Source organism: Carettochelys insculpta, chromosome 14, assembly GCF_033958435.1.
Source record: "Carettochelys insculpta isolate YL-2023 chromosome 14, ASM3395843v1, whole genome shotgun sequence".
Lineage (NCBI taxonomy): Eukaryota > Metazoa > Chordata > Testudines > Carettochelyidae > Carettochelys > Carettochelys insculpta.
In genome coordinates, this window is record NC_134150.1 from 18,358,975 (window position 1) to 18,385,522 (window position 26,548).

Consider the following 26,548-nt stretch of genomic DNA (forward strand, 5'->3'; position numbering starts at 1 on the left):
ATTGAGTAAGGACAGGCTAAATTGAGGCATAAGGGAAGTCACTGGGAGAGTTTTTCCCATTGCTGTCCTGCAGTGGGGATGCACCCAAAATTCAACAAGGTAAGTTAACTCCAGCTTAATTTGTGTAACTTAAAATTGAATTTCTTTTGTAGTGTAGATCTGTCCTAAGTCTGTGACCCAAACATTTAACAACCTGATTAAGAAAACCACCTTTAAACCCTCTCTTGGATTCTCACTGCCTTACACTGAGCCTGTGCCTAGATCACCAAGAACTGTCAGCAAAAAATATGCAAATTGTGCAAAGTATTTGCATCTCTTTTGCCAACAGTTCTGTCGGGAGAGGCTTTTCTGACATTTGAGTTGTTCACACAGCGCCAAATGTTAGACAAATCCCCTCTCTCGACATTCCTTCTTCCTCCTGAAATGAGGTGTACAGGGAGGTTGACAGAATGCTCCCACTGGCAGATCTCTTCCAAGAGATCTGCAGTCTGGACATGTGCAGAAGCCTGCATGTATTAATGTGGAAGCTTACTACCATCTCTGAAATACAGCCATTCATATATGTATTTTACAAAAGTGTTTGGTAACAGTATTTTTTAAAACATGTTAAATCAATTAGTACTTTAAAAAAATGTGCTAGGTGACAATGTTAATGCTGCTGCACGGTTTACTCCTTAAAGTATCATTACGGTAATTAAGTAAAATCTTATTAAATCTTTACTGCACCAAAAATCCCCTTAACTCAGGCTGAGAGGAAAAAGTTTAAAACATAATAATAATTTTATTATATAATTACTAAAGTCTCCAGTAATTTCAGAAACAAGCTCGTTGGAGAAGAGTGTTATATTATTTTCTTTAACTGATGTTAAAAAAATACATTCTCATTTGACAGCCTGAATGAAAAATCAAAACAAAAATATAGATAATACATATTTTTTAAAATTGATTAGCTATGTTGAAGAAAATACAGCTGAATATAAATACATTGAGTACAAAATAAACCCTGTATTTTAAAGATGAGTGTACCATTTTGTAAATGGCTCCAGATTAGCAAAAATTAACTGTAAGTACCACCTGCCTTCCTCTGTTTCATTATTCTGTGTTTCTCTGCTGCCACTTTAGACCTCACAAACACAAAGACAACTGTTCACAGCTCACTGCTTTTGGGTCTGCTCCAAATAATGTGTCAACCAAAAACACTAGCATTTCAGCCTATAGCTTGCAATTACTTTTCTAGCTGACAGAAGCTGAAAGTCCAGCACTAATTCTACATTATAAATAACTCCCTTACTCGATTACTTGAGCTTTCTAGTACAGCTACTTATTCTTCTGCATTCTAATTCATTATATGAGAAATTACATTATCAAGCCAGGTTTTAAGTGGTTCACTAGAAGCTGCGACATTCAGGGTGCAAACACCCCAAGGGGAGAAAGAGATGGTTTAATCCCACTCCTCCACATAAGCATTTAAGCTAACCGATAGCATACCGTGTTATTTTACTGTAAGATAACGCTGAGTAAGATCTTTCATGAATGCCTGTAATGGAATGAACTTAATGGTCATGAGACAGGTATAAAGGTTATGGTTGTGTTGGTTGTGAAGGTATGCATGCGCATATACAGAGAGTTGTAACTGTGGGGAAACTTCACAAACTCTAAAGCCTAAAGTTATGTTTATTTTCAGTGTAACTTGTATACTTTTGCTCTCACCTTACTATTTCATCTTTGAATATGTGGTTTTTCTAGTAAACAAACTTTATTTTTATCCTAAGCAGGTCTCTGGTGTGCAACTGGTGGAGTGTCAATGCTAAGGTGAGCTGATAACTGGATGGCTGGTTTTACACTTTCCAGATTGGTCTGAGTTATGAACGCAGGGAGGACGTTCTTTGGTGAAACAGTGGACTGGAAGGGTTGCTGACTGGTGTCACCCTGTAAAGATGAACTAGGCTAGAAACAGGCAGGGTTAGAGCTTTTTGTGTCCAGGAACAAAACCACAGCCACACAGCACAAAGGCCCACATAGTACGGGCCAACTGCTGACAGAATTCCTTCAGTCTGGGTGACTTCCAAAACACCACACAAACCTCTGGAAAAATAATTAAACTTTTTTCATCTATCCAGCAATTACATGAGTCCTTTTAAATACATGACACTCCTTCAATGTAATGAAGTTTTAAAAATATGCCATATATAAACACAAGACCATGGTCCACTTCAAATAAATTTTCAAAACAGAAAAAAAAGTTAAACACTTTGGGTTCTGATTACCTGTATCTCTCTTTCCACTCTGTTAGTGCAGCCAGGTGTGTACATAAAAATCTCTTTCAGCATAGGATGCAGCAGGTGGTGGACTATGGAGTTATAGGGTGTGATGTTACTGAATTTTTACAATAATTATAAAACCATTTCTGTGACCACTGTAATAAGTTTGCACCAAAACTTGTGCCAGGTGGACCAAACAAGCTGTCTAACAAAAGCTGGTAACTCACTGAATCGGTTTATGATACTTATGCTAATTGCATGTAAAGTTATAGATACTGGCTCTATATGTGCATTAAAAATGCATAAAAAGAGCTAAGGATCACATTGGAAGGCACGATCTCATCCCAGCCAGGATGATGGGCTAAAACAAAGACTCATACTTCAAATACACAGCTCAAGAAATTGAGATGTGTCATCTGGGATGTGGCCAATGGCACAATGCCACAACAGGCAACCCAATCAGGTGATCCTCTATTGCCTATGAGAAGAAGAAAGGGTCTTTCCCTCCACATGGCACGTCTATAAAGATGTCCCTGGCAGTGACCATTTTGTCTTCAGTCCTCATGAACTAAGCCTGCAGGGACTATGGACCCAAGCCTTAAGGGACTGTATTTTCAGAGACTCTCAACCACGGCAGCTTTTACCATTGGCTGTACCATGAATCAATAGCTGTAACTGATATATGTAATTTACCACTTTAGCAATTTCTCTCTCTCAATAAACCTTTAGATGTTAGAGTCTAAAGGATTGGCACAGCGTTCTGTTTTGGGCAAGATCTAAGTATATATTGACCTGGGAATATGGCTAAACACTTTGGGAACTAGAAGAATGTGTGTGGCTTTGGTGAAACAGATTTTCATAAGCTCTCACCTGAGAAAGGAGGACTGCTGGTTTGGGCATTAGGAACTGCTGGAGAATCTGTGGGTTTGCCTGTGTAGCTCCTGGCTGGTCAGAGGGTCTGGAAGAGGAACTTTTGTGGCTTATTTTGTTCAACTTATTAAGAAGGAGACCCCAGTCTAGGCTATGAGTGGCCCAGTTTTAAGCAATTTGCCCATGGTAGGTACTCTCAGCTTGGCTCAGAAACCCCACTAAATATTACACAGGGTAAAAGTTACTGCTAGTATAAGCTAGCACTGAATTTGGCTTGTAATCAAATCTTCTGACATTACATATTATTTCAGACAAAATTCTTATGATCTCATGAGAATACAGGAAATGGCAAGTAAAAAGTTTTTTTTTTTTAAACAACAGGTATTGGATAAGGAAAAAACAAAGGAAAATTCTGAAAAACAGATTGATTACATGGATTTACACAGAAATATATAACAATTTTTCAATTGGTCAAGTCCCTTTATATGCTCCTTTCTTGGCTATCTTTATGTGCTAGTTAATGGTATATTTCCTACTGAAAGACACGTCAGATCTTACTGAACTAGTTACATATAATCCACTGGATTTTTTTTTCCTGGTCTCAGTAAAGTCTTCACTTTCAATATGGAGTGGTCACAAGCAAATGTATAGTGCGTGAAAAAATCCTTGGCATATAATATTGATATATATTTTACCTTTACCCCCTTAAATTCTCCACTATGCCTAATATCCAACATTCCCCATGGTTTTTGATAATTGGCATAAATGTCATCGAATGTTTTACCACTATACAGGCTTGATAGGCGCTTTGATGGTTACCCAGCATTATCTGAGCAATCTAAACAGTGTAGTTTATCTTATGGTCCTTCCATTGTTGGGAGGCGGATACTAAATACAGACAAATAATTGTCATATAAAAGATATATGGAAAAGAGCAATAAGTTCTGAAATACAAAAGACACGGAAACCAAATATCCCAAAGTCAAAACATTAAAAACAAGTATATTCTACATACCGACAATGAAAGCCTGAATGCATTTTATAATTCACATTTAAAGATTTCTGAGGACACACCATGCTTCTGCCTCAGGACTGAATAAAAAATATTCATGTGGTTATTACTGATACTTCTTACCCACAGGATATCAATTCTAAAGCAAAATAAATGGTGAGAAGACATGAAAACTCTTACAAACCCTATGAGCGAACACTTGATTTAGATATTTACTACCAAACAGCAATATGCAAGGAAGGCTGCGTTTTTATTAGAGAGGCAGTGTGGTTTCATGAATAAAGCAACTGGCTGAGAATCAAGATACTGGAGTTCTAGTCCCACTTCTGCCACAGGCCTGCAAGCCAACCTTGGACAAGTCATTTTACTTTTCTGTGTCTCAGTCTTCCATTTGTAAAATGAGGATATTTGTACTTACCTCCACTGCACATAACTTTGACATCTACTAACGAAAACTGTTATACAAAGAGCAAGGTATCATGTGTGATATAAGCTATTATGCTACTTAGGAACACAGGAAGAAAGTAGAAGTTCTTGCTCCAGAGAACAGAAATGTGGCAAAAGAGATAAAGTCACAGGGCACGTAGTGAAGCCCGCTGAAGGACTTCTTCATACTGTTTTTCGAGCATACCCTTATTAGAAAGATGGCATTCAACACCGAGACAAAATGCCTGTTCCCAAAGTGTTGTCATTCCGTTCCACTGCAGTGACAACCAAACTGCACATGTACTTCCTCTCACTGAGAGAATGGGATATTGAAGTAAAGAACAGAAAACAATTTTAAATAAAACACAAAGAGGACACAGAACAATGTATTTACGACTTGACATGTGCTCATGTCACCCTCTAGTCTAAATGAAGAGGAAAAATTGATGTACTTGGCAATAGCTGCTTCAGCACCACCAGAGCCAACAGAAAAAAAAAGCCCCCAAATGAGGTAAAAATTGTAGCAGTTTGAGTAAATCACACATTTCCACTACTGTAAGGGCAGTATTCTCTCCTAGGCCCTCCAGAGCCTGCATTCGCTACAGAACAGTTTCTTCTATGCAATCTCCTCTGACAACTTCCACCACCTTGATTTGATTAAACACTCAGACATGGAACCCACAAGCAAAGAAGTGCTACGATCCAAAGCAAAATTAAAGCTAAGTGCCCAGCTGATAATACTTCACAGGATTGTAACCTGCTCTTGTCTGAATAAAGGGCTGGCCAAAATAAAGGTTGCTCTCTACCTTCCATAGCTCAGCCTCAATATACACTAGTACAGATATACTCTAGCAGATGGGCATGCATTGATTTTTTAAAAAACAGTGAAAAATAGATAATACTGTTATCATGAACACTGAAATGCTTTAAAAATTGATTTATTTTCCTTTCTCAAATAAAGCAGATATGATAATCACAGTTTTAGGGTCCCAGCTATTTTACAGGTACAACTTATACCTAGTACAATTGCCATCTGTGGCTATTGCTTTGCCTTCTAATTAGTCTATCTGCTATCATATTTGACAAAACAAAAAGTTGGCTAAGAAAGATATCTGGCAAAAAAACAGGCTGATAGCAAGATCTCAGAAAGCGTATAAGCACAGGACTGATGGCAAACTACTGTTAATTTCCAAAGCCTGAGAAGAATGCTACAACCATAGTGTACTTGGAGCAAATTTACAGATGTAAGTGGTTTTCAAGCTCTCATCAATTCTATCAGGTATTTGTACAGCCATCTCTAAAATTACCAGGGTTCAATATAGAAAACAGTGTTGAGACAATGACTGTATAGATAACTTGAAGCCAAGCTTACTAACTCAAACCTGATTTATTTTTTATATTCTTCATGCCATTTTTCAATGACAGAGTAACTCACAATTTTTTTTTAAATAAAAAGGATTTCTACCAGGCATAAATAATGGGTCAGGTTACCAGAAATATATTTTGATATTATTTATAAAATGCACATTTGTGAGATGCAAAATCTCTAATATGCCACACCTGGGAAACAACCACATTTCTAAGCCAAATCCTACATTTCTTATTAGGGAAATATTGCCACAGAGACCAATGTTTTGCCTGAAGCAAAACTGAAAGATTTGACCCAAGTTTTGCAGAGCTCTACTAGTAAGTTTAGATTACTACACATTTCTCTCATGATTTACGGAGAGGTGACTTTAGCTCTGCCACAACTGACAGTCTCATTCATTAACCTACTGCCGTTAACACCCAGTAATAATTCATTCACACAAAATACATTTAATTATCTGTGTTTAATTGGATTTGGTGAGCTTTTGCACACTATGCAAATGAAACAGTGGAACGAGGAGAACTAATCTGCGTTACAAGTTTGTTGTTCACTATTCCCACAAAGTAAAAGCATGCTGCTGCTGCTGCTACAGTCTGATGTTAACTGCCCTGACCCTCTGTGCATTTGAGTACAACAGTAACTTTTCAGAAGGGTACATTACAACTGATTGTTAACAGGTTATCAGTTGTGTGGGTTACAAGGAGCCATAAATCACTATATTTTGCATACATGAAAGGTAACTATAGACAAGATAAACCTGAAAGAATACTACCATATGCCTAGATCAAATTAAAAAAAAAATCCTAGTACTTACAATATGTAGAACAATTCAATTCCCACATTAAATAAGTTTGTCTCTGAGTAAAATAATCCCTTGACTTCCTCCAGACATACAACTTAACAAAATATCAAATACAAAACTCTTGATCACTGAAGTGTTGCTTCCTAGGGCTAGGCGGACACTATTTCACCCTATCAACCTCACCGACAGCCCTTATTTTTTAATTTGACAGATGCATTGTCACATAAACATACAAAACAAACACAAATAAAAATACACACAACATCTCAGTGCCTACAAGTACAGTCACATTTCAGTACGTGGCCAGATAACAGCACTACTGTGAGACAGCTGTGAGCTGGTAGCGCAAGCTGGATATACAGATGGAACAATAAAGAAAGATTTCACAAAAATCAGAAAACCTAGTCTGACCTTTACTTTAAAAGTTTACCTTCCATGAAGAGCAAAAAGGGACGTGCGTAAGTTCGTTTTCATTCATCTGCTGAGTGACTGAAGACCATATGCATGAAAATCCCTGTTTTATTGCCCAGTTAATCTTCCTGACAAGATGGGATTGGGCTGTACACCACACACTACAGGGTCTGATCCACCACGATGTCATTCCCATTTTCAAAGATGTTATTCTACCAAAGAGCTTTTTTAAAAAAAAATGCAGCTACAAACACACAAAACTCCAGAGTAAGGCAGTGGTGAATCAGGACCCTACTACTGGAGACACTTCTCAAATGAACGTATCACCATGAATCTACTTTATGTTAAAGTACAGAAAAAGAACACAAACCTTCTTCGGTGACTTCAGAGCGATCTGGCTTTGCCTCCTTGTGCTGTCCTTCTGCCACTTTCACAGCCACTGCTCTGCAAATAGCTCCAAATTTTCGATCCAAAGAGCGGACTCCTGCCTCTTTAGTGTATCTACCACAAAGACAGTATTTTACTCTGAATTCAAGTCTATAAGCAGTGTACCACCAATGCTTGATTCACTTACCAAAATATGAACTCCCCACAACCCACAACTCTTATTACTCTACAGATATCTTCAATGGTAGGTTTTCCTATTTAAAGATTTTAAAGGTTTCTGTGAAGAGGCTGTACCACCTCAAATCTGAAGAGGGAAAGAAAAAAAGGAGCAATTGTGTCCCCTAATCCCAGGGGCTGTGATCATCCTTTAGCCTTGAGTGAAGTGTGCAAGGCTCAAGTGGGAGCTAGATCCCTTGTACTTTCCCATTCCATATGTATTACTGGGTGTAGTGGAGGTGCAATTTTAATACACAAAAGAAGCCCACAGCAACTCTCTAACTAAACTCCTTTGTGAATCCATGTTCTATTCTGTATTATTTTCCACAGTTAATTTTAATACATATCTGGGGCACTGTCCATCAATGGTGTTAAAAACAGTGGAAAATTACATACACGACTTTCTAATAGTTAACTTTTTTTTGTACAAATGTGAAAGAGGGAATATTAAGATAGTGGCTCTTCACAGGTGATGCTGAAGAGTTTTCCAACCTACGCATAAAAAAAAAATCACCCCTTAAAACAAAAAACAGCAGGTTTGTAACCAATTGTGCATATTGTAACAATGACAGCAGAACCAATGGAACAGTCTATGCTGTTAGCTATTCAGTTTACAAAGGGATTTGCTCCTCATGAATCTTTACAGTCTCACATTAAAAAGTAATCTAGAGCCTAAAAGTAACACAAAGCACATTTACCTGGTGATAATGTCCAGAGTAGTTACTTGTGGAATCTGAATTTGCTGAGGGGTCAAACCATGCTGTTCTAGCTGTTTAGGTATCAAGTGTCTATGTGCAATTTCTATCTTCTCTTCTTGTGTATAACCTTCAAAAGAAAGCATTTCATTCATCTTCTGACCTACTTGGTACTAAATTACATGTAAAACTGAGGAAATTTAACAAAAGTAAGGATTTAGGTTTATTGAATTATATTAAAATCACTCTCCATCTCAAATAATCCCAGGAGTCAACTAGCTCCAGAATATGAATTGCTTGATCAAACAGACGATTGTTTTAAATTTTCAAAGTACAACCTATAAAAATTGCTGATATTCGCAAAAGATTTGATTTCTGCCATGCCAGAAGGCTTGAACAATCAATTAAAGCAGAAAATGCTTTTGATGTATGTTAAGGGGAAACTTCACATCTGTCCACATACTCTATCATTATTCTGTTGACAATATGAGAAATTATTTACTATGATCATCAAGGGCATAATTTTTTGGGGAAAACCCCTCTAATTTCACTGGCACAGTCAATTATGGTTGTAACTATGTTTGTATAGTATGTTTATGGAAAGATGCGTTATATGCAACAAATAGAATTGAATCAGACAACTACCTGATTTTTTAACTACATGTAGCTCTTACAAATTCAAGTGGGGTAGCTGGCTACCAAAATTATATCCACTTAAACCCACAACATTTCAAATGAAAAAATCGTATCATAATCGTGCAAACATGTGTGTATGTATATGAATTTATTCACCCAAACAATTATATTGACTTTAGTGAAATTTACACACATATGAATCTGCTGAATTGAGGTCTTAAGAGTAAACTGCGACTGCCTAGAAAACTGGCCCTGTATGCCATGTAGAAAGCATTGATCTAACATGTAACAAAAATAAAATAACCAACAGATTACCCTCCCCACAAGAATTAGGATATGCTTGGGGGGCGGGGCACTTTTCCATATAGCTCAGTGTTCGTTTCAGTGTTGCTTCTCAGCCTGTTAGAAGAATGAAATAGCTGGCTCCAGGATTTCTACTGAAAATCTTCATGCTACTTCAGAGACTCCAGGATAAATTGAGAAAACAACTGCTTTCTTGTTGATTTAACATCAATCTTTAACTGCTGCTTGGACCACTTATTGAGAAACAGCCTTCAAGAAGATCTTAGGCACTTCCATGACACTGCAAACCAGCATGAATGGGAAAAGCAGAGCTGCCACAGGCCGTGTCTACACTAGCCCCAAACTTTGAAATGGCCATTTCGAAGTTTACTAATGAAGCGCTGAAATGCATATTCAGCGCTTCATTAGCATGCGGGCGGCTGCAGCACTTCGAAATTGACGCGGCTCGCAGCCGCTCGGCTCGTCCCGATGGGGCTCCTTTTCGAAAGGACCCCGCCTACTTCGAAGTCCCCTTATTCCCATCTGCTTCATGGGAATAAGGGGACTTCGAAGTAGGCGGGGTCCTTTCGAAAAGGAGCCCGGTCGGGGCGAGCCATGTCAATTTCGAAGCGCCGCGGCCACCCGCATGCTAATGAAGCGCTGAATATGCATTTCAGCGCTTCATTAGTAAACTTCAAAATGGCCATTTGCGTGGCCATTTCGAAGTTTGGCGCTAGTGTAGACGTAGCCACAGACCGATATCTTATCCCAGAAAGCTATCCTCAAGGTGCATCGCAAACAGGACAACCATCATCTCACCTGCTCTTTAGGAGAAGGATGCTCTAAAAAGAACTTCTTCCACCTCCTTCCACTGCCCACTTGTGCTAGTTGTTAACTTGCTGAGCAAGAAGTTACCTCAGCAGCATGACCAGCCTTCCCTCAGAAACCACCCAGTGGGACCTCAACACCTCACCTGACCTGTGCAGCTGACCCTTTCCATACTATTCTCTCAGACCAAGGAAAACTATATAGCAAATCTGCTGGTACAACTGAAGATCATCCAATGGAGGGAGGAAATAGAGAACATGAATGCATACATCTCCAACATCCCCTCCCTACAGATATACTGCTCTGTCCCTCCTGTTATATGCCCAAAGGATTATAGTACTTTAGAGATCTAAGATGACACTTCAAGGAGAATTCATAACAAGTAGATTGCCTTCTGCTGTCTCCTCTACAACTTCCCTTTTGGAGACAACAGAAATGAAAGGCACATCAAGTGTCTTGTGAAGGACATCTCATACTGGAAGACACCAGTTCTACCAGACTCTCACTCTCTCTCTCTCTCCCCCCTTCGAATGCAGATATAGTACACTCTTTCTTATCTGGCAGCCACAGGACCAGGAGGTTGCTAGCCATTCAAATATTCTGGATAATAGAGAGGTATACCTGACAATGCATACGCTAAAGAAAAACAAGATTGGACATTAAGAAAAACAAAAAAAGGTATGCAGACTACTTTATTTACCAACAGTAGTAGTATTATACACTGTCAACTTATACTTTATACTCTGTTCTACCACACACAAACTGCATGTCAGGATGACAGACTGGTTGGTGAACAGAGGAGCTACCAGCTCCATCTTGATAGAAGGTTTCATGTCATTCAATGACCACTGTGAACATAAACTGTCCTTCAGATCATCATCAAAACAGCCAGGAGGGCACAGAGGCAGTATTCCATAGCATGGCTCAACCTGGCTAATGATTTAGCCCCACCAGCACATTTTTGACACACTTCAAAAGCCTGGGATGCCTGAAAAACTTTCCAAAACCAGTCTGGGAACTTAACGAAGGCTGCACCACCACCACCTGCTCCATGGAAGGAGAGACACCTGAAATCCTGATCCACAGTGGCCCGAAAGAAGGCTGTCTCCTCAGCTCCACTGTTTTCAACCTAATCATGGAGCTGTTCATTTAAATGATCTTCAGTCATCTATGTCGTTTTGAGCTGTAAAGCAACAGAGTGAATAACCTGGCCCATGTGGATAATATGGCCCTGATCACAGAAGATCCTGAGAGCTTCCAACAAATGGTTGATGATACCAACCAGGCTGTTAAACTGATGGGACTCAACATCAATACTAGGAAGCATGCATCCTTGTGGTTCAATGGCAGTAGAATGAACTTGGACCAGGTGACACTGTTTCAGATCCAGGGTGAATCCATCATCTTCCTCAAGGAGAGGTGAGCATACTAACATCTCAGCACACACACGTTTCTCCACCCAGTACACACCCAAGGATACCCATTGGGGAAATCCTGCAAGATGTGGCCAGGACTAACTCCTCCTTTCTGGCATCATATCCAAAGATCAATGCCTTGAACACATTTCTGATACCCTGTATTGCATTCATCCTGAGATTTGTCAGGGCAAAGGTACCCCTTACCAAGGTGGACACCACCATCAGGCAACTGAGGAAGTGGATGTTTCTTCTGCAAAGGGACAGCTATGAACTGGCGTCCATCTCACACAGGCAAGACAGTGCCAACATCCCTTGAATGAGTGACCTGTGCAATGATGATCTATCATTCATGTCTCCAAACTTCAGATGCGCTTAGAAGCTATGGTGAGGAACACTGTGGAGAGGGCACTGAAAGATCCTGTCAAGAAGCAAAATGCCAGAACCCCTCCCGACCTGCCAGAGCTGCTCCCTCGAAGTAGAATTTGGAAAAGAGAAGAGAGACTTTGCTTTGCTCCAGACTTATGACCAGAATGCTACATAGGGGCTGAGAAATGTATCAACTGCCACTGTATCAACCCTATGGCACAAGGAACATGAGGGAGTCCAAGGGCAGCACGTAAAGAACATGCACTGCATCACCATCATTTCAAGAGCCAGAACTAAACTGGAGATGACCTGGAAGGATGTCATCCCAGCACCAATATCAGAGAACCTGAAATGGAAACTAGACCATAGCAAGTCATTTGAAGTGACGTGCAAATGGGATGCCAGCAATCACTTCCTCCCCAGAGGCCGATTCACCCAACTTGCTGACTGGAGATTCATACACCAGGTACAGCTCAACTGTGTCCTGCTGAAAAGATGCCATCCACTCCAGGAATCAGGACAAGTGATTCAGGAAGTGAGGCAATGACAACAAGTTGCTATCCCACATCTTGCATAACTGAAAGCCCCAGTCCAGAGCCTGGCAACTTCAATGCAATACCATCCAAGACCACCTGGTCGGAGCCATCCTGTCACCAGTGTGGAAGGCTGCTATAAACCCTGCCATCCCTGAAATGGACTGCTAACTATCACCAGACATCTTCACTGCCATTGAGGATTGAAAAAGGTCATGGTGGATGTCACTGCCCTTTGAGAACAGGCCTCCAGCTTTCCAAGGCCTGATTTTGAAATCTAGAGAAATACATCCCTCTGGCCAACAACATCACAGCCCTAAAGGCTAGAGGTTCATACTCGCATGCTTATTGTTGGAGTCCCAGGCACACATGACCTCAGTAACAAGGGAGCATTGGCAGAATGTGGAACCAGTCAATGCTACACTTGAGTGATATGGCAACTTGTGGCATTGGACTTCAGAATGTGATTGAGAGACATAGAAACACAAATGCTTTCCTGGTGGTCTTTTCTAATGGACAACCTACCCTATATTATCAATTATCAAGGGATAAATCTTCACTTACTGACATATGTGCTTTCTGCAACCAACTCTCTGTATAATTTTTCATGAGCAACATACCCAAGGACTTGAATGATAATATCTATACTGTGCTGTAAAATGTATTCCCCTAAATGTGTGTTATTGTTTAAATATCTTATGGCTTTTAAAACAAACTTTGTATTTGTGGATAATCTAAGTACTATACCCAGACGCAGAGACACTTTTCTTAACCCATCTATTATGCACATTTTTAACATTAGCTTTAATAAAGTGCTTAAATCTACCTGCACAAAGCTACAAATCAGTGGCTTGCTAAAAATTAATGGATATTAATATGATCCCTACTGAGGCTATTGAGCAGAGTTAAAACTCCAATCTTCCTGCTACAAAACAAAAGCTCTCTCTTGAAAATGCTGTGAAGAAACTATTAGCTGACAGCAGGATAGGACAGAGACACATCAATCCATTCATTAAAGTTCTTTGCAGTCTGCACAGTAGTGCTTCTCTCATAAACAATGTCATACTTAAGCCTAGATTTTCAAAACGTGAAAACAGTGAACATCCCCCTAATTCAAAATCAAGACCTCTGACAGTGTCTCAAGAAGGATGCCTAAAAACAGAGGCATTCAAATCTATGAGTTGTAGTAGAAAGTCTTGCTGCAAAAAATCCAAACGGAAGTTTCAAACTCCATTATCACATGCTAAATGCCATAATTTTATGACTGGCCAAGTGAACTTCTATAATAAGACAGACAGATTCTAGTTTTCTGTGCAGAGACTTGTGAGAGTACGCTTTTTCAAAATGAAAAAGCCCATGTGATTTCAACCTCAAAGCAATCATTTTATCCAAAGTACTTAAGTGTTACCTGGAACCTGTATGACCTCCATTCTGTCCAACAGAGCTGGTGGTATGGTAGCAGTAGTGTTGGCTGTGGCAATAAAAAGGACTTGGGATAGATCAAAGGCTACATTTAAGTAATGATCGGTGAAGCTATGATTTTGTTCTGGATCCAGGACCTTAAAAAAAAAAAAAAAAAAAAAGGTGAAAACAAAAATAATGCAATTGCTGCATTTCAAAACAAAACATACACTGCTATTTAGCTATCTCCTACGTGCTACTGATAGTGAAAGCATACCTTCCCGTTGGATATGAGTGTCAGATTTAAATGAATAATGAGCTCCGTAGCAAGCCCTAAATGTAATTTCTTGTCTCTGACATCCTGCTTACCTGTTTTAGTTATTCAGTACTAGATTGGATACTGCATGGAAAAAATAACAAATAGAAACCCCTTAATAAAAAACTTACATCTAGATTAATGACTGTAGAAAACCATGGTCAGTATTAATTTCAGTATAAACAGAATATCACAAACTACTGAAAGGTGAACTGTGTACAGTACAGAGTGTATAGTATCATTGCTCAAGTCTTTTGCACTCACTTTACTTCAGCTGAGTACCACTGGGGCTGCTAGAAACATTTTAAAAGTAACTTTCTTAAAATCTCCCATATGAGTGTTTTTACTTGTATTATTCTGCACACTCCTGTATGGTCCACTCTGCCTTTTCAAAACTGTGATATAATCCTCAACCATTTTCTTAAAGTTCATACTAATTCTGCAAGTTAGCTTCATATTACACAAAGCCAGCAACAGAATCAAGTATTCCTATGAGCACTGCTCCACTGACACCAGAAGTTAAGAACTGCCTTCAGTTGTCAGGTTACTATTCCTCTCATGAGACTGCACATATGATGTAAATCACTGTAATCCACCTAACACCACAGCCAAGGGATTATGTTTTAATTTATACCCCGAAGAAGCAAAGGCTTTCAGATACTGTTATTTGGTGTATTTACAGTATTTGTACAGGTAGAACAAAAGATGCTCATAAAGATGTCTGCTTGCAGAGAAGGCCTCCTTCAATAAATGTAACAAAATACAATTTACATTGCTTTTCAAGAAATGAAGCACTTCTGATTCCTTTGTAACTACTATTTAGCCTAAATACAGAGGAACACTCCAGCCATTACGTCCTTTTCTCCCTAAATAATTCATCAACAAGTTAATTGCATCAGGAATTGCAATTTGCATTTGACTTTCTCACTATAAACTGACTGCTTCTGAATTAATTTTAACAGGGATCCTCTCCATTTCAAAACTCTTAACTTAGAGATAAGTTTTAAGGAATGTACCATTAACACTGGGCTAGAGCTCCACGTCTGTCAAAGAGGTTGCAGAAGTCATAGGTTTGGTGTTTTTTCCACCCTCTGCGACTGCTTCATGAGCCAGCGTGCCTGACCCCAGGATAGCCACTGTTCTGGCAGCACCATGCAGTGGCCCCAAAGCAGCTGAAACAGCTACAGTGGTAAACAGTCCTGGCCAGAGGTCCCTGGCCACTGGCCAGAGCAGCCATAGTCTGCAGGCATGGGCTGGAGCAGCTGTATAGATATGGCAATTACTTGAAACATCCTCAACAAACTTTATTGAATTAAGTTCTGTCTTACAGTATTAAGAGTATTATCACCATGGGACAATACTTCTATGGGCGGGGGGGGGCAGAGGCATATAATTAGTCAAATTCATTCTGCCTATAAAACCTCAGAAGGGGCACCACCACTCGGAGAGACCTGCATATTAGTGACTCAAACTGGATACCCTAGAGGCCAGCTGACACCAAAAGCCCCTTTGGATAAATAATCAGAGTTTAAAAATGACCAAGAACCTTTGTTCTGCTCTAGCAAACAGAGAGGACCTTCTGTCAAAGGAGTGGAAGGGCTGACACCAATCAGAGCTCTCATGAAGAGCTGAAGGGACTGATCTCTGGCAATCTTCTTAAAATGTGTACAGGGCTTTTTATTCTTTGAGTTCTCCACAATTCTCTTAATGGAAGGATAAATACGCTTGCTTAGAAAAAGCGGGGTATAACTTAACTATAGGCAATTATACTGTTGATAACCAGTGAGGCAAAAAACCGAGCAAACCTGCTTAGACGATTGGACTTTTAGAGAACTCAAAGTGCAGGTAGGAAAGTGTGCAGCCTGCAGAGCCGTGTGTCTTCATCCAAGAGAGATCATAGTGGGGAACTACAAACCTGAAAGTGGGTACTAATGGATCATGGAGGGTTGCCGTTGCCATCAACCCTGATATCTTCAAAGGGAAGTTTGAAGCATCTGATCTTTCCACTAAACGCCATAATTTTATGACCTTGGTCAAGTAAACTTCTACACTAGGACAGAAAGACAGACTAGCTCCAAGTCTTGTGACTGACATCTGTGTCTTCAGCTCATGGAATTCTTCTGATAGCCAAGTAGAACCGCCCTCAACATTGCTACTTGCCTGTTCAAGAATCATGAAAATCAGACAGACCATAAAAATATCACTGTCTGGCACCAGCACTGGATGATTTATGAATAAGGCACTGGGACCAAGCTCTCTGGAAGCATAAATGGGAAACAAATGCTGACATCAATGGAATTTTGCCCATTTGCACCAGAAAATTATTTGGCCATCTATATTTTATGGTCACGTGATGACGTGAATGTGTTACGCACAGGTAAAACTGTCTCAGTTTCTGATCGTACTCAGAGTGGTGCTCTGATGTAAAGTTTTGGATGTTTGGAGAAATTCAGCAAGAGATTTGTACTTTCCAAGTAATTTGTAAAGGTGGCAGGAAGGACAGCAGGGAGAGGGATTTGTAAAGTAAAATGCTTATTTTTATAACAAAGTTGTTTGGATGCAATAAGGGACAGATTCTTTCAGCCTTAATTTTAGATTAATGATGTATTTCCCCAGGGAATTTCCACAAACATTTAAAAAAATGCTTAAGAATTGCTTTCTGCTTTTTCTTCCTGTATTTCTTTCAAGCCAGTTGGAGACTGGGATGACCCTTGCAACTAAATAGGGGCTGTGGCAGAGCACAGATCCATAAGAAAGAAGCATCCCTCATCTGTGAGTACATTTCCCTAATTCAGATTTTATAGCATAGCTAGCAACCTACTTACACATCAAGGCCCTCAAAACTTAAACACTAGAGTAGAAAAATTATGCCTGCTTCAGAATGAGTATTTGTTCAGCTTTCATATAATATATTTTCCACAAAGAAATTTCAAACGTATTAAGGTCTACAGATAAGACTTGCATCGGACGAAGTAGGTCTTTGCCCACGAAAGCTTATACGCCAATATATGAGTCTATAAAGCCGTGTCTACACGTGCACGCTACTTCGAAGTAGCGGCACTAACTTTGAAATAGCGCCCGTCACAGCTACACGTGTTGGGCGCTATTTCGAAGTTGAAATCAACGTTAGGTGGCGAGATGTCGAAGCCGCTAACCCCATGAGGAGATGGGAATAGCGCCCTACTTCGAAGTTGAACGTCAAAGTAGGGCACATGTAGACGATCCGCGTCCCGCAACATCGAAATAGCAGGGTCCGCCATGGTGGCCATCAGCTGAGGGGTTGAGAGACGTTCTCTCCAGCCCCTGCGGGTCTCTATGGTCACCGAGTGCAGCAGCCCTTAGCTCAGGGCTTTTGGCTGCTACTGCGGCAGCTGGGGATCCATGCTGCATGCACAGGGTCTGCAACCAGTTGTCGGCTCTGTGGATCTTATGTTGTTTAGTGCAACTGTGTCTGGGAGGGGCCCTTTAAGGGAGCAGCTTGCTGTTGAGTCCGCCCTGTGAACCTGTCTGCAGCTGTGCCTGGCACCCTTATTTCGATGTGTGCTACTGTGGCGTGTAGACGTTCCCTCGCAGCACCTATTTCGATGTGGTGCTGCGCAACGTCGATGTTGAACGTCGACGTTGCCAGCCCTGGAGGACGTGTAGACGTTATTCATCGAAATAGCCTATTTTGATGTCGCTACATCGAAATAAGCTACTTCGATGTAGGCTTCACATGTAAACGTAGCTTAAAGGTGCCACCGTACTTCTTGTTGTTTTTACGGATACAGACTAACAGGGCTATCCCTCTGCTACAGATAATAGAAGCATATTTAACAGAAATTCACTAACTTGGCTGGCATATCCAAATTACGAGAGTCCCACAAGACTGGCTTTTTGAAAAATGGGAAATATTGCTGGATGACTATGACTTCTAATGCCTGAGCATTGTACTGGCACTACATGTTCCCTATGTTGCAGCATGAAAGGAATGCAAAGCAGTGCAAGGGGTCTGTATGAATGGTAGGAGGAGATAACAAGGAAAAAGTGCTCTACTGTACATCTCCCCATAACAGCCACTAAAGCACTCATCCGACTGTGCAGCTCATGGGTTATTTGGAAAAAAAGTTCAGGAATAGCATGTACCAGAGCAGTGGTTCCCAAGCATTTCGGTAACATGGCACACTTCAGAAGCAGGTCTGTCCCAGGAAAGCTCATCGCTTAATAAATTATATAATTAGTCTTTCAAATGCTACAGAACTGCTTTCTTGTTTGTGAAGATACAGACTGCAACGGCTACCTCTCTGAGGCTATTTACTATGTTTAGTGTCTTACTATCTGAGAGGTTTGCAACACAGTAGTGCCTACAGCAAACTAAATATGGATCATAATGCATTAACGTTTCAAACCCACAACAGAATACACCCTGACAGACAGCGAGCACAGATACATTTTCAACTTCTGCTCAATGCCATGCTAGGGACGTTGAGTAAATGAGCAATCGCTGAAAGTTTCAGCAGCTACTTGATTACTCATGGGTGGAGAAGTGGCTCTAGAAAGCAGGCTCCCCTCCTCACCAGACACTGGATCTGGGATGTGGCATTTAAACAGTGTCCCAGCTCCCACAGACTTCCACCCTCCCTCAGCCTTGCCACAGCAGGGACTGGGGGCAGGCTCCCCGCCAGCTCATTTGGGCCAGGATGCAGCATTTCAGCTGCCTCCTGGTGTAAACAGGGTCCTGTGGGGTTGGCATTTCCTCTCACAGTGGCCCGCAATCAGCCGCCATGGAAATGGGGGGGCGGAAATTGATGAACCCCTTGGGCAGCCTTGCTGATTGAGCCCCAGCTGGCATGAACTTGTCAATTTCCCCTCAGGCTGGGTTGCGGGAGAGGAAACTGACACTTCACAGCACTCAAACAGTTTCCATGGCACACTGGTTGAAAACCACTGTGCTAGAGTCAGGGTAAAGAAGCCCTAACCAGCAATGTTTCTGTTGCAGGGTAGCCCAGATTCCAAGGTAAATGGACATTAGTTAATGCTGCTCAAAACAGCATTAAAACTTCCTCTCTGCATTTTGTGATCCACCTTCACACAAGCCACAAAGAACAGACTCAACTCAATACTACTTCATCACTGTCTTGTTCATATCCTTGCATCAACACTAATATAAACACCGTTAAATTGAAATGAAAGTTCCACAGGAATTCTCAGCTAATCAAAATTAACATTAGCGCAGCAAGCATGAACACTGTGTCACGTTCAAGTGCTCTCAACGAGCTTTACATGCACAGTATTAAGAAACAGTAAGCATGAACACTCCTCATTTAGGCCAAATTACAATTAAAGAGACACTTGCAACTGGAAATAAAAAAAAAATAAAAATGAGCATTACTTTAAAATGATGAGCCCTGCTGCCAGATTTTATGGATCTACAAAGTAGACCCCAAACTGGAAGGCGCACCCACCAAAGGATGCAGAAGAACACCAGGGCAGAGCATGGCAGGCCAAACCCAACCCAACGCTGCCCAGTTCTGCTCCAGACCCAGCTTTGGCTCCCCGCTCCAGAGCCATCTTAGGCATGTCAAGTGTCCAGTTTTCCATCAGAAAGTCCAGTTAAAAAGGGCACCTCGCAGTGTCTAGTCAACACTGTGACTAGATACGGTTACCTGTTGCTGTGGCATGGGCAGAGCAGCAGCCGCTGCTGAAACATGAAGGAGGACTCAGGAACAGCTTTGGCAAGAGAGGTACTGGCAGTTCACTCATCCTGCCCTGTGTGTGCCTCCGCATTACCCATCCTGCCCCAGTCACACACACACTCTGCCCTGAAGTGTGGCTCCCCATCCCTGGTCCCACTCCACTCACTCCCACCCCAGCCGCTGGGCCAGGGGAGTGGTTGAGGAAAGAGGAGACCACACAGATCAGTGAAGGGGGAGGCGTGACTGAAGGAGGTTTGGGAACCACTGTTCCACAGCCATGACACTTTCTGTTATTCCAAGTGTTTTGTTTCCCTTGTTGCTTTGTAAAAGATCCACCCATCCCCCCACCCCAACATTCCCACAGAAAAAAAAAAGGGAAGCTGCTTGAGATTATAAACTGTAAATATAAACTGTTTTACCTCTCTCTATTACATTAGATACTACTCATCACAATACCGATTAAGTATTGGAAGGGTAGCCATGTTAGTCTGGATCTGTAAAAGCAATGAGGGGTCCTGTGGCACCTTATAGACTAACAGAAATGTATGAGCATACGCTTCGTGGGCAAAGACCCACTTCGTTAGATGTTTAGTCTATAAGGTGCCACAGGGCCCCTCATTCCTAATACCAATTAAACAGTTTTCCAGACAGAAGTCTGATTTTTAAAGTCAGTGGCCCTTTAAATTTGAGTTTTGTTTTGTTTTTTGGCTGACTGAGGAAATAAGGAGCAAGGCCAGTGTTTACAAAATGAACATTAAAAATATGAAAAATGGATTCATTTAACCAACACCATATGTCCAAAAGGTTTACATAGCGTTTCTAGTTCTGTCACAAAGGTCCGACACAAAAAACCCTAACTGACTGTTCTGCTAATCCGCTGGGTGGCATGTGAATCTCTCCTAAGTAGCCACACAAGCGCACAGCTTACAGGGAACACTGGTGCTTCTACTCCCAAAGTTGTGCGTGTTTGGTCTGGTCAAAAGCTTATGTACTACCCTATATGTGATTTTGGTGTGACTGAAAAACATACTGAAGCCAGCACACTCATTGATCTGACTACTACATGTACACTGGGCTCATATTTTCAGCTGACCTAAAATCAGCCTCTTCTGACTTCTGTGCCTGCAAGAACGCATGGCAGCCCCCTCGTCAATATGCATGAGTAGGCATTTGAGCATCAAATTCATGTACGGTAGATCCCCAACTTATGTGGAGGTTGTGTTCTCGTGAAACCCCGCATAAATCAAATTTCACATAACTTGGGGAGGCAGGAAATTGACCAGCACTGTCTCCTGTGAGTGGCAGGTAGCTGAGAGCCTGGCTCTGGGTTGCCTGCCACTCACCAGAGAGAGGAAACTAACTAGCCTTGCTACGCTGGTCAGTTTCCCCGCTCCTGTCAGTGACAGCAGCCAACAGTCAGGTGCTCACCCCGACAGGAGCTGGGAAACCACTCCCATCAGGGTGGCAGCCTGACTCTTGCCACCCCTAAGAGAAGCAGGGAGGCTGTCGCCCCTGACAGGAGAAGGAAAACCGCCCATATCAGGGGTGAACACCTGACTCTTGCTGCCCCTGCCAGGAGTGGTTTCCCTGCTCCTGTCAGTGGTGACAGCCAAGAGTCAGGCTTTCAGCTGCCACACCTGACAGGAGCTGGGAAACTGACCAGCACAGTAGCACTAGTCAGTTTCCCCGCTTCTGTGAGTGTCAAGGAGATGGTGCCTGGCTCCTGGCTGCCCACCATTCACAGGAGCTGGGAAACTGAGCAGTACAGGTCAGTTTCTCTGCTTCTTTGAGTTGGGGGGGAGCTGGTGCCTGGCTCCAGGCTGCCCAACATGTGCAGGAGCCAGGAAACTGACCAGTGCTCCTGTGCTGGTCAGTTTCTTGGCTCCCTTGAGCCAGGCACCAGCTCCCCGCCACTGAGAGTTGTACTAACCCAAGATGCATGCAACTCAAGTGTGTATATCTCTGGACTGGACTGTAGCTTGACATTCATTTACACAAAAGTCAGGTAGTTAGAACTTCAACTACCCAATCTGCATGCTTTAAAACAGGCACATATATTCCTGTGAAAATACAGCTCACTGTATGTAAAGTGGATACAGTATAGAAAAGTTACTGCCATGTAGTAACTGTGACAAGGAAAACCACAGTAATTTACTGCTGTTGTGAAAGAAAAACTGAAGGCTCAAATAATGAAGTGTTGGCTTCCTGTTGCTAGTATTTTTACTGAAGAGTGTTAGTTGAAATACCTGCAAGTGTTTCAGAGCTCATTAGTCATTTTTCACTATTAAACAAGTATAGTATTTACATGGATCATAGCACTATGAATGCCCTGTTGTGTTTGAATTGTGTCTGAAATTAAAAGTCCTTACATATGGCATTAATCCACATCTGCTTCCTACCCCACACCTGTCTACCACCTTCATTCCATCTTTCGCTCTTAAATTACTGGGCTTTTTCTTCCCACATGATAAATTGTCAATGCTATGTTGACATGAAAAGTTCTCACGTTACACATAATGGAACCTATGCAACTCCTGAGAAATTGCATATTGCTGTCAAAATAATTTATCCTTTGCATTATGGCATGAATACATCCCTTATCCTAGCCATCTGAATTACAGCCATGAACAGTGTTTGTAATATTTTAAAAAATTACAATCTGCAAACGTCTCAGGAAACTGACTGAATAAAAACACTCAAAATTAATTTTGGTTATTGTAAATCCTTTGTGCTTTTAGGGAAAAAACTGTATATTTGTTCAGAAAGCTTTCACGCGAAGGATCAACTGGTATGCATTTTTAACTCACTGCAAAAGTAAAATAGCTTAGAGCAAATGTAAATTAAGCTTTTTCTGTTGACTTACTTGATTAGTAAGGAACTCATTTGAAATTCTGCACAATCTGGATAAGCATCTGAAAATGTACTGTGACTAAAAGGAATATGTGAATTACCTTTTATTAGTAAGGTGATGTCTGATCATTTATGTACACTTGAAAAATATTTGAGTACTAAAGACAAAACTGTAACTCACAGAATATTTTCTCTCAAGAGATAATGTTCACCATAGCCAGCCAACTGCATTAAGCACTATTTTAATCAACCTGGTGACATATGATTGTCTATTATTATATTTTTACTCTACAGTTTAGAGGAAAATATAACCAGAAAAAATGTGAACAAAGCTTAGAAAGACTTTCAAAGAAAACTACAGGTTGAGCCTCTCTTGTCTGGCACCCTCGGGACCTGACCACTGCCAAACGAGAGAATTTGCTGGACCACAGGAGGTCAATGGTTTCTAGCACATAACCAACACTTCCACTGCTTACTGGGCTCTTAGAAGACATTTTGGAGTAACTTACAGCTAAATAACAGCACAGAGCACACAAACTAGTGGCTGTAAATACATTTATTGGACCAAGGAAAACTTGGCCACACCCAAGGTAAGTGGTTGGTCCTTTGGCTAACTAAAATTATGCCAAACAACAGATGTTGCTGGACAAGAGAGAGTGTGCTGGATTAGAGAGGTTCAACCTGTATTAGTACACATCAGAACTAGAATTCATCTTTTGTTGTAAAACTACTCATCTCTTTTTAGTAAAGCTGTTCTGTCAGGACTTCCGCTGAAATCTCTGCAGCACATGGGCAGAGTAAGTTTGTTTCACTAACAGACAAAATGGAGCTTATTTACACTAGCAGTTTTTAATTAAAGTTTAACCATAAATTTTTCAAAGGGGCCTCATACCCATCCCCTAACATTCAACAAGCTCACTTGTGTGTGCAAGCAACATTTGCACACAATTTAGAACTGTTCACTCAAATTGACCACATCTTGGAAGCATACATCATATATTTCTGAAAACATTAAACCCACTGGATGGTATAAGCACAATATTCTTACCGCCACATGAAGCAAGTTAAAAGCTCCGGGAAAGCTCCACAAGTTTTATTTACTGGATTTTAAAATTCAATCAAGGGTAAACATCAATCCTCCTGCCCTTTTTCTTCACATCCCCTCTCTAACCACGTCCCTTATGGGACCCATTTCTTAGGGCTATGTGTTATTTACTAAGACATATGTGCAACGGTATAATGTATTTTTAAATATGTCCAGACAATACAGTTGGATACATTTAACTTAAACAGAAACAGAAAAAAGAGCCTGTATGAAATGCTGAATTATCTGATGGAATTTTAGTTTTTCATAAGAGAAGACATCTCTCCCTAGACTTGCCTTTTCTTTGCTACACTAGGTATTCCTAAAACGCAAAAGACACACACAGCCCCACTTTCATTTGGATACTATTCCAAACACCTTTCCAAAAAGTAATCAATGGTGCACTTCAACTCTTTGCATTTATCTAATATGGCAAGGTCAGAATTGCTCAAAAATGTTGAATCTCTCACTTTCCCTACAAATACTTAAAGAACAAAAATATCTTGGTAATTTCTGCAGAGTGTTCACGTGAATACAATGGTTTCTCTGTAAAAAATATAACTATAAAATCAGAGGTAAGTCTCAAGGATATTTAATTGCCTGCCTATAATACTTGCTCTTATTTCACTTCCATACAAACACATGCTAACAAACACTTGGATCCATTTCTACTTTCTCCAGCTTTCAACAGAGGTCATCTAAATTTAGAATAAATGGTCCCTTGTTTACGAACAGTAACTGGAAGTAAGAAGACATTCTGTTTTGCTTAAGTAATAACTCCACAGAAGCACAATGATAAAAATATATCCAACTCTGCCTCCAAGCTTCATGGGGACGGACACATTTATTCTTGAGTTTACCCACTGCACTGGTAACAGCGAGGAATATCACTATTAAAACACACCTAAACACATTAAAACCTTTGCCCCATGCCATTTAAGATAAGTAATAGAAACTAGCCAGCATAAAAGTGTAGTTTGTATAACCAGTGGGCCACTTAGCTGATCATTTACCACCTTTATTTTCCTACAAAATAGGAAATGCAAATGAAAATACAACCACCAAAGTAGATTTTTAATAAATCATATACTCTCCAGTAGAGAATGTGAAGGACCAAACTTTCAAGATGCCTAGGCAGCAGATAATAAGCAGGTTTCAGAAAAAGGTTTTTCAGAAGTATGTTTTTCAAATTCAGTTACAAAATCAATACTTCAAGAGCCACACTGCACGTGAATGAGATGGTCCTTAATAAATAACGTCAAACCGAACTTTTTGTAACCCCTTTTTTAAGAACAGCGCACACAGTATGATCTGTATCAATGAGAAAGTTTAAATTACTTTCACTTCTGGGTTGGAGAGCACATGAAGACAAGGAAAGCACTGGGAATAGCAGGAAGGAGCAATGTTCTCATCAACCCACCATGACAACCCCCTACCCCCACGCGCACATTCCCAGGCTCTATCCCCTTGACCCACAAACCTGTCCCCCCAACCCCAAGCTTTACGCACCATCTCACAAACTTACCCCACCCCAGGCATAACCTCTCTCAGCTCCAAACCTGCCCCACATCTCCAGGATTAACCTGCTTCCACCAACAAGCTCCTCCAGCTGTCTGAACTGTCACTCCTTCTCAGCAGGGCTGCACAGCTCCAGCAGGGGCAGACTCAGCTGCCCCTCCCCTCAGCTCTCCTGTGGGCTTAGCGCTTTCCCCACCTGTGGCATGGGCAGCTCCCTGCTGCCAATGAAATGATGGAACTAAATCTGATTGCTTTAGAGGCCAGCAGGATGGTGGGAGGGATCCAGCCATTAAACCAATTAAATTTAGTTCCGTTATGTCAGTGACGGCAGCGCTCAGAGCTGCAACTGACTCCTTAAAGAGCTGCCGGTTGCCCACTCCTGACTATACTGATATCAGTTACAGAACGATACTGTTATGGCTCAAATCACCTTTTAAAGGCAGCAATAGTAGTGACAAGAAGCAAGACAGATGGGTTTGTACCAGAAGAGACTCATTAAAGTATTCAATTTATCTGGAAGTAGAGGTGGACAATTAGATTTTGTATTACATTCAGTATCTACTTATTGTTTGAGTAAACAATAGGGTTGATTAAACATTGAACTAAAACAAATTTACTTGTGATATATTCAGATCTTTGAACATAAGGGCTATGTCTACTCTAGCCCCCGAACTTCAAAAGGGGCATGCTAATGAACCTAAGTGAAAGACGCTAATGAGGCACTGCCATGAACAGCATAATGGCACCTGTGATACTTTGAAAGTACCACTTTCAATCGCATGCAGCTCATCGACACGGGGTCCTCTTCAAAAGGACCCCACACACTTAAAATCCCCTTATTCCTATAACCAAATACATATACATGGCAGCACCTCATTAGCATCTTTCGATTAAGTTCATTAGCATGCCCCTTTTGAAGTTCTGGGGCTAGCATAGACAAGAGAAACAAAAACTTTACAATGGGATGGATCATCTGCTGAGGTAAAGTACCGAAATGTCATTCAATTCACTGGCACTAAGTCAATTTACATCATGAGAAGATCTGGCTCAGAATGCTCAGACTATAAATTTCTTCATGCTCCACTGGAATGGAATGGTGGTAAAAAGTGCAAAAGTCTTAACTATGTATAAAAACACTACCAAGTAATCCAAGATAGGAAATGAAGAATACTCAAACTGCAAGGGGAAGATA

General features: G+C 40.9%; 1 protein-coding gene across 2 annotated transcripts in view; it reads right to left on the reverse strand.

The window, feature by feature from the left end:
* LONP2 (lon peptidase 2, peroxisomal) overlaps positions 1-26,548 on the reverse strand; it is a 93,439-nt gene that overhangs the window by 36,198 nt on the left and 30,693 nt on the right. For both annotated transcript variants that reach the window (XR_012647437.1, XM_075008488.1), the window contains exons 9-11: positions 13,921-14,071; positions 8,453-8,579; positions 7,522-7,652 (exon numbers count right to left, since the gene is read on the reverse strand). Coding sequence is in view for 1 of the 2 variants with exons in the window: in XM_075008488.1 (XP_074864589.1) it covers positions 7,522-7,652; positions 8,453-8,579; positions 13,921-14,071 (409 nt within the window). In the remaining variant the exon portion in view is untranslated. The remainder of the gene's footprint in view (positions 1-7,521; positions 7,653-8,452; positions 8,580-13,920; positions 14,072-26,548) is intronic.